This window comes from Stegostoma tigrinum, chromosome 2 (assembly GCF_030684315.1).
Source record: "Stegostoma tigrinum isolate sSteTig4 chromosome 2, sSteTig4.hap1, whole genome shotgun sequence".
NCBI classification, from domain to species: domain Eukaryota; kingdom Metazoa; phylum Chordata; class Chondrichthyes; order Orectolobiformes; family Stegostomatidae; genus Stegostoma; species Stegostoma tigrinum.
Window position 1 is genome coordinate 15715587 of NC_081355.1, and position 15896 is coordinate 15731482.

Here is a 15896-nt window from a genome sequence, read left to right on the forward strand (position 1 = left end):
GCCTAGACCCTTCATCAGAGAGGGGGATGGGGTGAGGGTTCTGGAATAAATAGGGAGGGGGGGGGGCGGAAGGCGGACCGAAGATGGATAGAGGAGAAGATAGGTGGAGAGGAGAGTATAGGTGGGGAGGTTGGGGGGGGATAGGTCAGTCCAGGGAAGACTGACAGGTCAAGGAGGTGGGATGAGGTTAGTAGGTAGGAGATGGAGTTGCGGCTTGGGGTGGGAGGAAGGGATGGGTGAGAGGAAGAACAAGTTAGGGAGGCAGAGACAGGCTGGACTGGTTTTGGGATGCGGTGGGGGAAGGGGAGATTTTGAAGCTGGTGAAGTCCACGTTGATACCATTGGGCTGCAGGGTTCCCAAGCGGAATATGAGTTGCTGTTCCTGCAACCTTCGGGTGGCATCATTGTGGCACTGCAGGAGGCCCATGATGGACGTGTCATCTAAAGAATGGGAGGGGGAGTGGAAATGGTTTGCGACTGGGAGGTGCAGTTGTTTATTGCAAACCGAGCGGAGGTGTTCTGCAAAGCGGTCCCCAAGCCTCCGCTTGGTTTCCCCAATGTAGAGGAGCCACACCGGGTACACTGGATGCAGTATACCACATTGGCAGATGTGCAGGTGAACCTCTGCTTAATATGGAAAGTCATCTTGGGGCCTGGGATAGGGGTGAGGGAGGAGGTGTGGGGGCAAGTGTAGCATTTCCCGCGGTTGCAGGGGAAGGTGCCGGGTGTGGTGGGGTTGGAGGGCAGTGTGGAGCAAACAAGGGAGTCACGGAGAGTGGTCTCTCTGGAAAGCAGACAAGGGTGGGGATGGAAAAATGTCTTGGGTGGTGGGGTCGGATTGTCGATGGCAGACGTGTTGGAGGATGATGCGTTGTATCCGGAGGTTGGTGGGGTGGTGTGTGAGAACGATGGGGATCCTCTTTGGGCGGTTGTGGCGGGGGCGGGGTGTGACCTTTTTATACCTTTTGAAAGCTTAGTCCACAGACATCCTAGATATTTTTATCTATCTGTTCAGACATGCTATGACATATGTCTGGGACGGATTTAATGTAAACTTATGCTTTCTGACTCGGAGGTAAGAACCACTGTGACTACCTCTGCACAACAAGAATCCTCAGACATCCTATTCGGAGGCCTACAGTCTCCAATTTGGCTGTCTTTCCCTGTAATTAAGGCTATAATAGTTTTTTCTGGTTTTTTTTCTACAGATAACTTTTGAATAATTTCCTTGGTTATCGACAGACAAATTATTCATGTACAAGTCTACAAGGTCACTATATAGATTGATCAGGACTCTAGATCTGTGTTCTAAGCCTTTAGCTGTGTAGTCCAATATTTTATTAACTTTATTCATCATTCATTGGACATTTTATCTTGTCAAATCTAATAAGATTTCTAGGTCTTGATCTTTAGCTATTCAACACTTGCTGTGAGCTATGAATGTTACTTAATTTTTCCTTCCTAGTAGTACGTTATGCTTGTTTGCATTAACTTATTTTTCATTATTCTGGCTGTAGATACATTTTATGCATCTCAGCCTAATTTCTGAGCTGTCTCCTCCAATTATATTATATCCCGGGGTGCTAATTTCACAGTTTGGCACTGAGTTTTCGAATCAAGTTTGTGGATTAGAACTGCAGTGGTTCTGAGAGGTACTCAACACAGTAATTTCTCCCTCATTTCAGCATAATTTCCCTCACAAGTAATTGTTGTTTTTTTCCCCTCTGTCCATTTCTTATTCATTGTGAGAATTCATCTTGTATCCCAGAACATAATCCAAGTTATGCAAAATGTAATTAGGATAGATGGATGTTTGATAACCCATGTGCAAATGATGGGCTGAAAGGCATGTGCTGTAAATACTCTACAACTCTGATTCGTAATGGCCAACCTGTGTTATGATGGAATGTCATAGAAATGTGACACCTTCCTGTCTCTTCCTGTTGAAGCTACCAGACTGCTAAGTAATTTCAAAATTTGCCATATTTTGTTTGGTGTAAAAGTTGGAGAGTCTTCTTTCAGATAAGGGAGAATTTATGTAAATTGATATGCTGCAATACTTGTATCTGTAACTTCAATTAGTCTTACATAGCATCAGTTTTGTGTAATTAGATGCATGTGTATTCATTTCCTATCCATTTATCACAAATCCTGTTGATATGAGTACAAGAAAGAATAACAAAACAAACATTTTTGTGACTTTGTGAGAAATGTCATGGGTAATCCACTCATTCACTAAGACTCTGTTTCATCTCGTTTATTGGTTACCTGCTAAAGTTACAGAGGAAGTTAAAAGTGACATTAAAACCATTAACACCTTTTCCAAAATTAAGTGTGTGTAAAAAAAAAATGCAGCCTAACCTCTTCTAATGGACTAAGTAAAGTTTGAAATGGAGCAAATATGTATGTATGTAATTAGGCAGAGTGAAGGAAGATGAAAACAAGGGGTTGAGTGGAAATATCTAAATTTTATGGCAACTGTTTTTGTACTTTTTTTTTACAAAGGAGTAAGTGTTTGTTAAAACCTTAAAAGCACAGTTGAGTGTTCTTGCCCCTCCATTGATGATGCAGACTGTCTGTTAAAAGGTTGACAGCTAAATAAATTAGTGAGTATTTTGAGAATACTGTTGGTGAGGGAGAGGAAAGGGCGCAGGCTGAACTTGCAAACTTGTAACACGTTAATTCCGGGCAAGCTGAGTAGGTCATAAACATTTATTTCACCATTGCCCAAAACAGCCCTCGATTACTTTTAGGAATTGTGTGGTTGGATTTTGATGACTTTATTTCTTTATTAGTATTATAATATTATAAAGTGATACAGGCTGTGTTTGTTGGTCACTAGAACTCTGGTGGATTTAATTACTCTGCAGACTGGAACATGGGCTACATTCTGCAAACAAGCTGGAATAAAATTTTGTGTTCAGAATGTTTAAAGAAAGCTTTACTTGAAGGTTCATAATGTAATCATTATGTATTCATTTCCTCAATGTGGCTGGTCTTGAAACTTAAGGAAAAGTTACGGCAGGAAAAGCATCTTAAATCTTCATCTAAAACCAAGTACAAAACAAAGTGTGTGAACTGAAATTCTGTTGTTGAATACAGTTCATATTTTAACTGCATAAAAACCGAAGAAACTGTGGATGTTGTAAATCAAACAAAAACAGAAGTTTTTGGTAAAGCTCAGCAGGTCTGGCAGCATCTGTGAAGTGAAATCGGTAAACATTTCGGGTCATGTGACCCTTCCTCCGAATTCAACGTTTCCAGCAATTTCTGTTTATTTTTGTTTCATATTTTAACTACATTTGCCATTTAAATGGAGGGACACCAAGATGACGACAATTTCTTAGCGAATTTGGGAAACTATTGTTTTTGTAAGAGTGTGAAATAGTAGTTTGCAAAATTTTAGCATGATTTGACATTTCCCTGGCAAGATCAATGCTTATATTACTATCTGTGGAACACCTACGCTCTGTTCACAACAAACAACTACACCTCCCAGTCGCGAACCATTTCAATACCGTGCCCCCACCCCACTCCTTGCACAACATGTCCATTCTGGGCCTCTTGCAATTGCCACAGTGACGCCACCCGAAAGATGCAGGAACAGCATCTCATATTTTGCTTGGGAACTCTGCAGCCCAAGCGTATCAATACGGATTTCACAAGCTTCAAAATCTCCCCTCCCCCGACCACATGCCAAAACCAGCCCAGCTAGTCCCCGCCTCCCTAACCATTCCTCCCACCTCAAGCCCCACCTCATCTACCCCCCCCCCCCCCCGACCTGTCCGTCTTCCCTGGACTGACCTCTACACCCCCCCCCCCCCCCCCCAACTCCCCACCTACATTCACCTTCACTGGCTCTAACCCCACCTCTTTGACCTGCCTGTCTCCTCTCACCCTATCTTCCCCTTTATCCACCTTCTATCCGTCTTTCTTCTCTTCCCCCCCCCCCCCCCCATCTCCCTATTTATTTGAGAATCCCCTTCCCCTCCCCCATTTCTGAAGAAGAGTCCCGACCTGAAACGTCAAGCTTTCCTGCTCTTCCTCTGCTTGGCCTGCTGTGTTCATCCAGCTTCACACAGTGTTATCTCAGATTCTCCAGCAACGGCTGTTCCTACTATCTCTTATACTATTATTGTTTTTTTAAGTAATAACCTGTGAAGAAAAAAGTCCCTTTTATAGGAGAATGTCAGTACAGGGTTAATTTAATCTCTGCAAATTTCAGCAAAAATGGTTATCTGGCATTCAATTTCTTGTTTTAAAAATAGTTCTGTCTCATCCTGTTTTCAAGTGAAATATAGGTGAGAATTTTTCTTTTCTTTAAGAAGATAGTTTGTTTTCAATATTTCGAGTTTTCACCTGGTGACTTATCATCCTTTCTGTCATGATGACAAGGAGAAATTACTGCAGGTATATCAGATGCAATCACTATATTCAACGGAGGGAGACACAAATCAAATTTTTAAACCGATTGAACAACACACAGGAGTTGTCAAAAATGCCGTTCAGATAAAATTAGATCTGAGAACAAGCAACAAATAAAATTATTGCTGGTGAATGCGTTTCTTGATCTTCAGATAGTAAATTGCATGGTGACGTCCTATGTTTGCCACATTAGCGCCTCTGAATAGGATTTTGGGATACTGAGCACCCAAATCATATTGCAATTAAAGTATAGAGCACATGATTTCTGACTCTTTGTTTAAATAATAAGACATACATGATTATGATAACTTTTTTGTAGCTAAAGGTATTTTTTCTCTTCAGCTAGTGAAATATCTCCAATCTTGTTATACATATGACCACCCAGATGGTTATTGCTTCAGCAGGTTTGCTCCTGCTAGTAATCATATCTCTGTGCTGAAGTGTACTTACTTGAACTCATTTTTGAAGGACTAGGTTGCTCCAACAAAGTAACAATCAATCAGATTAGGTTTACCTCTAACCTTCATAGAAATCAGTCGTTGCTGGTGAAAAGTATTTTTTTTAATTGCTTTCTGTGTAGTACCTGGAGATCAAGATGACTAATTGTCCTTTTGTTTTCCATTATTGTTCTATAAAGTGCTGTCCAAGTAGCATATATTTGGTGGTTTCTCATAGTACCAGCTGTGGTCAGGATTTGGCCTTCTGAGAAACCAAAAATAAATTTATAACATTTATAACTGTTTGATCCGACCTATTTCTGGTGAATGTTTTGGGTGTGAATGCTTAAAGAAAATGCTAAAAACAAACTGACTTGAATGGGATAGAGGTTCTGATTTGACATGATAGGAGTAACACCAGCCATCTGCAAAATCTTTGAGTAAATTTCCTAGGATCTGTTAAACCAATGAGCACTGTTAAGGTTTGCAAAATACATTACCTGATTGAGTTATTGCAGGCCGAAAAGATTACTAATTCTATTAATTTTCAATAAGTACTTGTAATTTTTATTTTATTACTTATTTTTACATGTTTTTGACATTCAGCTGAGAAATATTATGATTTTGTTGACATTTGTTCTTTTTATTCATCACTGATTTACATAAATACTATGAATTGTAATATGTTTTAGATTTAATTATAATACATTTTGCTAAGAATTTCCGAGGAATTTATCAGACAGAACATTCCTGTAATAAAAGAAGGCTAAATGTTAGATCGGTTATTCTGCAGTTTTTTAGAATTACTTAGCCTTGGTTTTGCTAGTTATCTGGGGGAAATTGGAAGTTATTTTTGTGTTAAGTCCAGGAAACAAAAGTGGTGAAGTAATGTTAGAGGTGGTTGTGGAAAAAAAGTGATGTTTAGATTTGTACATTTTTTTATATCTTGAAGTAAATGATTGCCCATTGAGCTAACTGTACATCTTATTCCAGCAATTCATCAAAAACTGGAAGTGGATGGGACGGAAAAAGTGGAAGGATCTATGACACAGAGACTGGAGAATGTTCTCAATAGTAAGTTGTACTTTCCCTATGATACCGATATGTATGGAAATCGTTATTCATTTTAACTGGGTCTTTGCTTCAGTGGCTTGTAATTGGGCTTGTAATTGTGACCTGTAATTTTGGTATTTAGAAATGTATTCAAGTTTTGATAAGATAATGAACACTAATTAAATTGATGTATACATCCAATTTAGAAAGATAGGCAGTGATTCATTGTACCTGACATTGTATTTCCACAGCAAGTGAGACATGCTTCTTCATATTTGCATACATGAATATTCTGCGTCCTGAACTTTACAGTAAAGTGTGACTATTTTATGATGTAATATAGGAATAACAATAAATAAAACTGACATTTATTGTACGGAAGAATTCACTTCAATTGCTATCTTAAAGTGTTAGGGGTAGGCGATGGAGTGGTGGGTGCACAATTTATTTTACACAGCAATTGTATGTTTTCCATCAACATGTATTTGAATAATTTGATCTCTTGAAACTATCCAGCAGCATTAGGTAAAAGCCTCTGATAAGGCTAAATTTTGTTTCTTTTTTCACCTGAGCTCCAAAAAGTGAAGCGTATGTCTGTTTGATACAGTGATCGTATGAGAAATTAGAAATAGTTTCTATTTCTGCAACTAAAGCACAGCTGAAATTAGTGCAGTCCAACTAACCTTATTTTGATAGAATTAAATATGCTATTTAATAATCAGTTTAATAGCCAAAATATGACAGTGAAATCACATTTTTAACTGGCCATGATTTGTTAATTGTGCACTGTGTTCTAGAAGTGAAACATCATAATAATCTGTCAGTAGCAATTGTAAACCATATGTTGTCAGTAGCTTTTTCCAACTTACATCAGAGCCTTATGAGAGCCTTTTATTACTTATTCAGTATCATCTAGATTTAAGGTGAAGGAAACCTGAAATGAGAATGTAGCTAAGTTTTATGAAGGGATCAGTCGTTGGTTTTCTATTTTGTCACTGAAAAATGAGCGCTGTATTTGACATATCTCTTTAACGTGCTTAAAAGTTGCTGGAAGGGAAATGAATCATGATAATGTACAGCAAATAAACAAGTACTTTTCCTTTAACTTGAGTAAATAAACTTGAATAAGTGAGCTAGTTTCTTTAAAGTGGATAACTTTGCAATCGGTGCAAAATGAGAAACTTTACAGAGAAGTAGCTCTTTTTTTAAATGGAGAAGTAAATGCGCTGAAATGCTTATCCCGATGCATGGAAGCCTCATATTCAGTGTACACATTGGAACTAAATGTGAAAGTGGGTATTTAGCTGACTACATTTAATTTCTGTGGGCCACCCAAGGAGCTGACTGCAGAAAATGGCATGCAAGCCACCCAGTGTGATCGATGTGCTTTTTTTTAAAAATGATTGCTTAAAGTATAGTCACCAGACCAAATAATGCAAACCCTTTTTGGAAACTTTAAGCAGCAATTCTATTCTGTACTGTTTTTGCCAAATTTTAACTTTTTTTTGTTAAAGGAAAGCCAAGTACACATTTATTAATTGGTGAAAGTTCCTCCACTAGACTCTTGAGGAAGAATATTTAAAGTATTTTGGAAGTGCATGCATGAACAATGACCAAACTATTTTATGTTTTTAAAACTGAATTTCTGATTGTTTTCAAATTTGAGGAGGAATATATGTCTGTGCATTAATAAAAATGCTTATCAAAATGCCAATACATGGTGGGAAAGAAAAACCAACTACTTAAAAAAAGATGAAAATAATAATTAAAGCGCATTGAACACGAGTCCTTTTAAAATTAAAATCTTCTCTCTTATAGGAAGAAAAACAAGTCTGAGCATTTATTGATGAGTGCAAGAGTTATTGGTGTTTCTAATGGCTTCCTATTATTTGAACTTACTTTTTTCCGGCATTGCATTGTTTCTCCTTACATTTTAACTGTCTCATGTAAGAATACTATAATTTTATTTACGCTGAACATTTAGCATAAATGTGACATGCTTTGATTTCACAATACTGAACTTCATAGGTGGCCTTTTTAAAGTTAAAGCATTAGTAACTTTTGAAGGAAAGCACAGTGAGGTTTCCTTGGCAGAGAGGCTCATTACAGCTCATCTGACGATATGTTGAAATTGTAGTTTTAGATTATGTTTAAGTTGCAAATGTAGCTGTGTTCAGCACTGAGACTGAAGTTAGGGTGCATGTGCTAGCAAATATTTGTCAATTTAATGATCTAGAGTTTATTGAACTAACAATTTTAGAACACATTTGCTATGAAACCAATTTTTTAATGAGTCAAACTGTTGACATCAACTAGTTGTCCTTGTGAAAAGTAGTGGTGTCCTGGATTGCATTAACAGCTTTGTGTTCTGTTTCTATCCAGGAGCAAGTAACACAGCTGATACACTGTTTCAAGAAGTTTTGGGGCGGAAGGACAAAGCGGATTCCACAAGAAATGCCCTAAATGTTCTTCAACGTTTTAAATTTCTCTTTAATCTCCCTCTTAATATTGAAAGAAACATTCAAAAGGTACATGATTGTTAATACTTGAGCATATTAAGTATATTTCCTGTTTTCTAGAATTCTGTACAATATCTTGCTTTGTTTGTTTTAGGGTGATTATGATGTAGTTATAAATGACTATGAAAAGGCTAAGTCACTATTTGGAAAAACAGAGGTTCGTGTGTTTCAAAAAGGTAAGAGAGGCAGTAATTCTTGTGTTTTTAAAAATGCTATTCTAATTAGCAATGGACAAGTTTGAAAATATAGTAAAAATTTGGAATATAATGTAACTTTATACTGTTAACATACATTTGAAAGCTTAGGACTTGCAAAGTCTACATTAAACAGTGCTGCTGGCAAAATTTCAATTTGAGATACAAGTTCTCTTGTCCATTTGAAGCACTACAATGGAATTATTACAGATTTTGAATCAATGATAAGATTACAGATATTAGACGGGAATCTGTGTATTGCAATCATCCAAATTCTTGTATGGCACCTACTATTATGTGATTGGACAAATACACCATGTTATCTGTTTACAGGATTATTCTTATTTAATCAGTCATTTTAGTAAGAGATACTGCTTTGATTTCCAGAAAAGGTGACAGGGTAGCACTGAAAACCCCGCAGTAATTACACTTTATAATTTAACTTTGGCATTGTTTATCAAGTCAACATCGCTGTGAAGCTCTGTACCTGCAACAAGCCTTTTGAAGATCACTGTAGACATAGTCATTCATCACTGAAAAACTCCTGGAGCAGATCACTCATTCCAGTTTTAGAGGACCTAATCATCTGGATATCCTAAAAACATAATCTGAACTCCTGAATTGTTTCACCTTATAAAGCCGCAATGCATAGAACAGCTTATTTTAAAATTTATTGCAAAATTCAAACATACAAAAATTGGCGGATTGGCAATATCAGTTAATACCTTCAGTCCTTCAAGCCCACCCCATGAAGTCATGTTCACATTCTACACCATGCCCGTTCCCAACTCCCATGCGTCTGCTGACTAGCAACATCCAACACCCAGGTAGAGGTGGGGAAAAGAAACCACGACAATGGAGTCATCCAAATCCTTGAATGATATTGGCATTGGCAAGAAGCCTGGGAGAATCATGCAGGATCTCCACTAAAGAGCTTCCTGTCGTTGAGAGCAATAAGTCTCATTTTTTTGTTAATGTTGAATGGAGAGATTAGATTCATGTTGTAAGCAGTGGGTGGCATGAATAGGCCGCTCGACATTAGCATGAATTATCATCCTCATTATTATGTCATCTTGCATCATTAGAATGCAGTTTCCCATTTTCCCCCATCCATGCACTGAAAATCGATGGTGGCAATTCCTGACTTCTCAGAAGGAAAATCTGTAAAACTTGGGAATGACACATGCTCCGACTTGTAAACCTCAAAATTGAGGTCCAGACTGACCAGTTTTTCATTTTCAAGTATTACTGATTACAGTGGGTTTTTTTCTGTCTGAAATGGAAGTCGAATGGTAATCTGCTGACTTCAAATCTCCATCAGTCACCGATATCTCAGGATGAGTTCCACGGCCAGTAACTGTGTACAACTTTCTGTTACCACAATACAGTACAGAATAGAAGGCCATCCTTTTATTGCCACATCTACTCCATTGTAGGAATACATTGAAAAGCTTTTACAATGTCTGCCTTCTTATGTTAGATACAAGTACCTTGATACAATTCTTGGAACAGCAGAGAAATAAAAGTAATTACATTACATTAGAGCTGGAAAATAAGTTGGAAATAGGACATCTTTAAAGGGTTGACATTTTAAGGTAGGAAATTTCAAATGGACATTACATTGTAGCAGAGCAGGACCTCTGCATGTGGTCTGACCTCCTGCACCTAGCCCACAGTCCAACAGCCATTCTTGGTCCGCTCCAAGCCCCAGTCTGCTCCATACCAACACTTAGCTGCTCCGCTGTGAGTTTTAGGTCTGCCTCCCTCATGCTGGCCTCTGCCTGTGATTCGCTGCCCGCACGATGCTATGGGGCTTGCAGCTTTGGGGTCTTGCTGCCAGTGCCTGCCACTGCTCCAAGATTCACCACCAGTGCTAAGGGGAGAGAAGAAGGAAAAAGTAAGAAGAACGGACAGAGCAGAGGAGCTCTCGCAGGAGATTCCTTCTGTGCTGCCATCTTGTTCAAACAGGGTGCCATTGGGGTGTGGTGTGTAGGTAACGATGCATTTGGAAAGAGTGAGAAAACTCTTCAGTGCTTGCACAGAGTAACAGTGTGGAACTGCACAAATTGACATGCACCTGAGGTTTGAAAAGATTCAGCCCAAAGAGGTGACAAAAATGAGTTTACAAAATTATCCTTGGATTTTTCCTATCTGAAGGATGACATCTGCTCAAAATTGACTTTTTCTGCTGTGGGATTGCATGTCACTGAAGTAGCCGATACTTGACCCGTAGGTTTTTAAGCACATGGCACAAATGACACGAGGAAATGGGATCCATAGTGCAGGTTTTACATCCTTTGCTTTACTGCTAGAAGATGGAGCCACTGCTATCCTGCACTGCCACAGATCACATGACCTAATTACCCCTCCTTTTTTAATATATTGATTTTCACCTCAATGAGAAATTCATCCAAATCTCTTTTTGGACAGCTGGACAAAATCCCCACTGATTGCAAGCATCGATGTAACATTCCAAAGAGTGACGACTCTGTGATAAAGAGAAACCACCTGTTGTCTAACTTAGTTCTGTTTTGCTCCTACGTGCTCATTTCTTCAGTTTCTCTGTGGTTTATAAAATTCAAGTCATTTGCTCACTCAGGCGATCCTATGTTCTTGTCTTACTTTAAATACATTTCTTAAGCTTGTTCAAAGTTTTTATATATTACTAGTTTATAAGTTCCTGGTTATTTTGGCCTTCGAGGAATTTTTTAAAGTAGGTTCATTTTGTTGATTCTTGTGAATCATTTGAAGCACGTGAGACTCTGAGGCACCTCGACTGGGCCAGATGCTGAGACCAAAAATAGACCTGGGTGGGATTGTTGCACAACAGATTTTAGAACATACGCACATGCAACATAGGAGCCGAACAGAAAAGAGTACAACTTGTTAACCCTGTTCCACTATTCAATAATGTTGTAGCTGATTTTTGGTTTCAGATGCGCTTTACCACCTGGACCCCATATGCCTTGATTCCGTGAAACATCAAAATCTGTCTGAGCCTCAAATATATTCAGTAATCAAGCATTCATAATCCTCTGTTAAAGCAAATTCCAAAGATATGCAGTCCTTTTGAGGGCATTTCTGTTGCTCAGTCCTAAACAATCAGCCCTTGTTCTAGATTCCACAGTTAGGAGAAACAATGTCTCAGTAGTTACCCTTCATAGTCTTTCACTGTTTCAATGATATCACTTCTCGTTCTTCTGAACTGCTGACAATTTGATTTTAATTTACTCAATCTCTCAGCAGAGTTCAACTTTCTCATCTCGAAGACCAATCTGATAAGTCTTCATTATAGCCTGCAATGCAATTACATCGTTCCTTAATTTGGAAACTAAAAATGCACGCTTTATTTCAGACGTGGTCTCAGCCACACTAGATACACTTTTATATAAAGGTTTCTTAGTTTCTGGACTTCAATTCCTTTGCATTTGCAACTTCAATCCCAGTTACTTTGTAGTTGCTCGTTGTACCTGCGTACTAACATTGTGTTCTCTGAAATCTCTCTAAACGTCAATATTTACAAGTTTCATTCCAATTTTAAAAAGAACGTCTGCTTGTCTAATGCTATGACCAAAACACACCACCTCATACTTCCTCACCTGATGCTCCATCTACCACCTTGCCGCACACTCACTTAACCTGTCCGCATTTCCTGCTTTGCAGAACACCTCCGCTCGGTTTGCAATAAACAACTACACCTCCCAGTCGCAAACCATTTCCACTCCCCCTCCATTCTTTAGATGACATGTCCATCATGGGCCTCCTGCAGTGCCACAATGATGCCACCCGAAGGTTGCAGGAACAGCAACTCATATTCCGCTTGGGAACCCTGCAGCCCAATGGTATCAATGTGGACTTCACCAGCTTCAAAATCTTCCCTTCCCCCACTGCATCCCAAAACCAGCCCAGTTCGTCCCCTCCCCCCACTGCACCACACAACCAGCCCAGCTCTTCCCCTCCATCCACTGCATCCCAAAACCAGTCCAACCTGTCTCTGCCTCCCTAACCTGTTCGTCCTCTCACCCATCCCTTCCTCCCACCCCGAGCCGCACCTCCATCTCCTACCTACTAACCTCATCCCACCTCCTTGACCTGTCAGTCTTCCCTGGACTGATCTATCCCCTCCCTACCTCCCGACCTATACTCTCCTCTCCACCTATCTTCTTTTCTCTCCATCTTCGGTCTGCCTCCCCCTCTCTACCTATTTATTCCAGAACCCTCACCCCATCCCCCTCTCTGATGCAGGGTCCAGGCCCGAAAGGTCAGCTTTTGTGCTCCTGAGATGCTGCTGGGCCTGCTGTGTTCATCCAGCCTCACATTTTATTATCTTGGATTCTCCAGCATCTGCAGTTCCCATTATCACATTTCTTTCCAGTACCTTTTTAGTATTCTTATTTCAATGTGCATTCCCACCTAATTTTGTATGTTTAGTAAACTTACCCTGTCTGCTCATTTAAAGAGAACGAACACTGACACTTGAGACACTACAGTGTGACAATTATCTATTTATACTAACTTGTTGCTCCCTATCAATTAACCAATCCTCTGTTCTTGCTAATATATTGCCACTAACTCCATGAGCCCTTACCCTGTATGTTAAACTTTTGTGGGACACCTAATACAATGCCTTTGAGAACTCCCAAGTAGACTGTATCTACAGATCTCCTTTATCTATTTTACCAATTGTATCCTCAAAAAAAAACTTGAACAGATTTGTTAAACCAAATTTCTCTTTTGTAAAATTGTTTTGACATGCTCTAGTCACGTTACTTCTTAAGTCTCTTTTAAATCTTTCTCCTCTCACCTTTAAACCTATGCCCTCTAGTTTTGGACTTGCCTACCCTGGGGAAAAGACCTCGACTATTCACCCTATCCATTGCTCCTCATGACCTTATAAAACTCTATAAGGACAGCCCTCAATTTTTTTTTTTTGAGATGGCGCTCAATCTCTGACGCTCCAAGGAAAATAACCCCAGCCTATTCAACCCCTCTCAGTAGCCAAATTCTTTTACCTGGCGCCATCCTTCTAAATCTTTTCTGAACCCTTTCCAGTTTCACAACATGTCTCCTATAGCGGAGAAACCTGAATTGAATGCTTTATTCCAAAAGTGACCTAACCAATGTCCTGTATAGCAGCAACATGATTGCCCAGCTCTTATGCTCAATGTACTGACCAATAAAGGCAAGCGTACCAAACACCACTTTCATGAACTTGTTTCTCTGTAACTCCTCTTTTTCAAAGAACTGTAAACCTGGAGTCCAAGTTCTCTTCATTTCGCAAAACTCTCAGGGCCGAACATTAAGTGTATAAGCCCTGTCCTGATTTGCCCTACCAAAACACCATACCTCCACATTTATGTAAATTAAATTCCATCTGCTATTCTTTGCCTCACTTCCCCATCTGATCAAGGCCCTATTGTGCTCTGAGGTAACCTTCACAGTTCAGTACACCATCAATTTTGGAGTCATCTACAGACTTGCTAACTATACCTCCCTATAGTCACATCCAAAGTACAAAAATTGCTTTTTGTGATAATTAACAAATGCGTTTTGAAAACCCAAATATAGTAAATCCATCATTTTCATCCACAGCACATGGTACTTCCTCAAGGAATTCCTATAACTGACAGTTTCTATGACAATATCAGTAAGTGTAACCACTCCATTGTCATTGTGGAGATAAAATCCATCTTCACGTTGAGAATACCCTCAGTCATATTGTGCAGTACTATCACCCTGCTAAATGGAATAGATGGTGAACAGATCTTGCAACTCGCGTAGGCAGCAAAGAGGCACTTCAGGAAATTAGTCACAACAGAATCATACTCCATTGCATTCTGCAACATCAAGGTGGAGCATGCCACGCAATGTACTATTGCTATAAAGCCAAGGGATCAACTCTGTGTTTGGTAAAGAGTGGGGCATACTAAATGAAGAAGAGTCAACCTGGTAAATCTAAAAAAATCTGCTAAAGTGTTAAATAGCATTGGCAGCAAATGATTGATGGAGTCAAGTGATTCGACAATCAACAGATCAGATCTAACTCTGCAGTGCAGTCACATTGATCTGTGAACAATAATGGACAGTTAAATGACTCTGCAGAGGCTCTACAAACATCCCCATCCTTAATGATGGGAGAGCCTAGCACATAAGGGCAAAAGATAAGGCTGAAGCATTCATAACAATCTTCGGTCAGAGGTGTTGAGTGGATGATACATCTTGACCTCCTCCACCAGACTTCAGCTAGTTCAGTTCACTCCACGTAATATCACAATGGATAGAGACAGTGGTAACTGCAAGGCCTATGAACCATGACAATGTACTGATATTCGTACCAAAAACATGGGTTCCCGCACTTGCTGTGACCCTGCTCAAGTTGCTCCAGTACATTCCATATATGTCCTACGTACAAGCAGCAGGACAAGTCCAACTTGCCCTACAGTGGCCCCATCAATCTACTGTTGATTGTCAGTAAATTGATGGAGGGTATCATCAGTAGTGTTATCAAGTGGCATTTCCTAGTCAAGAACCTCTTCAGTGCCTAATATTGGGTTCTACCAAGCCCCTGACCTCATTATAGCTTTGTTCAAAAATGGACAAAAGAACTGAATTCCATAGGTGAGGTGAGAATGATTCTTCTTGACATCAGGCCGCACTTCACTGAGTGTTGCAACAGGAGTCCTGGGAAACCGGAGCCATTGGGAATCAGGGAAAAGTTGCTGCTGGTTGAAGTCATAACTGGCTGGTGTGGTTGTTAGTGGTTGTGGTTGTTGGAAAATACACTTCTCAACTCCAGACTACTAGTGCAGGAGTTCTATTTTCAGCTTATTCATCCGCGACATTCCCTCCACCATAAGGTTAGATGTATGGATGTGTAATCATGAGCGAGCAATGTTCACCACTGTTTACAACAGCTTGGATATTGAAGCAATCCATGTCCAAATGCAGCAAGGCCTTGACTACACCCATATTTGTGCCGACAACTGTGCCACACCAGACAGTGACCATTTCCAACAAGAGAGAATCCTACAGTGAATAATCCTTTCCTCATTACCCAAAACCTGACCACCATTTCCAAGTTACAAGTTATGAGTATGATGGAATACTCGTTACTTGCTTGAATGAGTACAGTTCCAACAAAGCTCGAAGCTTGGCACCATCCAGGACAAAGCAGGCTGTTTGGTTGCACCACATCAAGAAAGATTCACTTCCTCCACCACTGACTTTCAGAAGCAGCAGAGTACACAATCTGCAAGATGCATTGTAGA

At 39.7% G+C, this 15896-nt stretch overlaps 1 protein-coding gene across 4 annotated transcripts in view; it reads left to right on the forward strand.

Annotated features, from left to right (window-relative positions):
* The window catches only part of exoc2 (exocyst complex component 2), a 288874-nt gene that overhangs the window by 93394 nt on the left and 179584 nt on the right, over positions 1 to 15896 (forward strand). For all 4 annotated transcript variants that reach the window (XM_048560701.2, XM_048560683.2, XM_059652609.1 and 1 more), the window contains exons 7-9: positions 5856 to 5936; positions 8298 to 8443; positions 8529 to 8610. In XM_048560701.2, coding sequence (XP_048416658.2) covers positions 5856 to 5936; positions 8298 to 8443; positions 8529 to 8610 — 309 coding nt within the window. The remainder of the gene's footprint in view (positions 1 to 5855; positions 5937 to 8297; positions 8444 to 8528; positions 8611 to 15896) is intronic.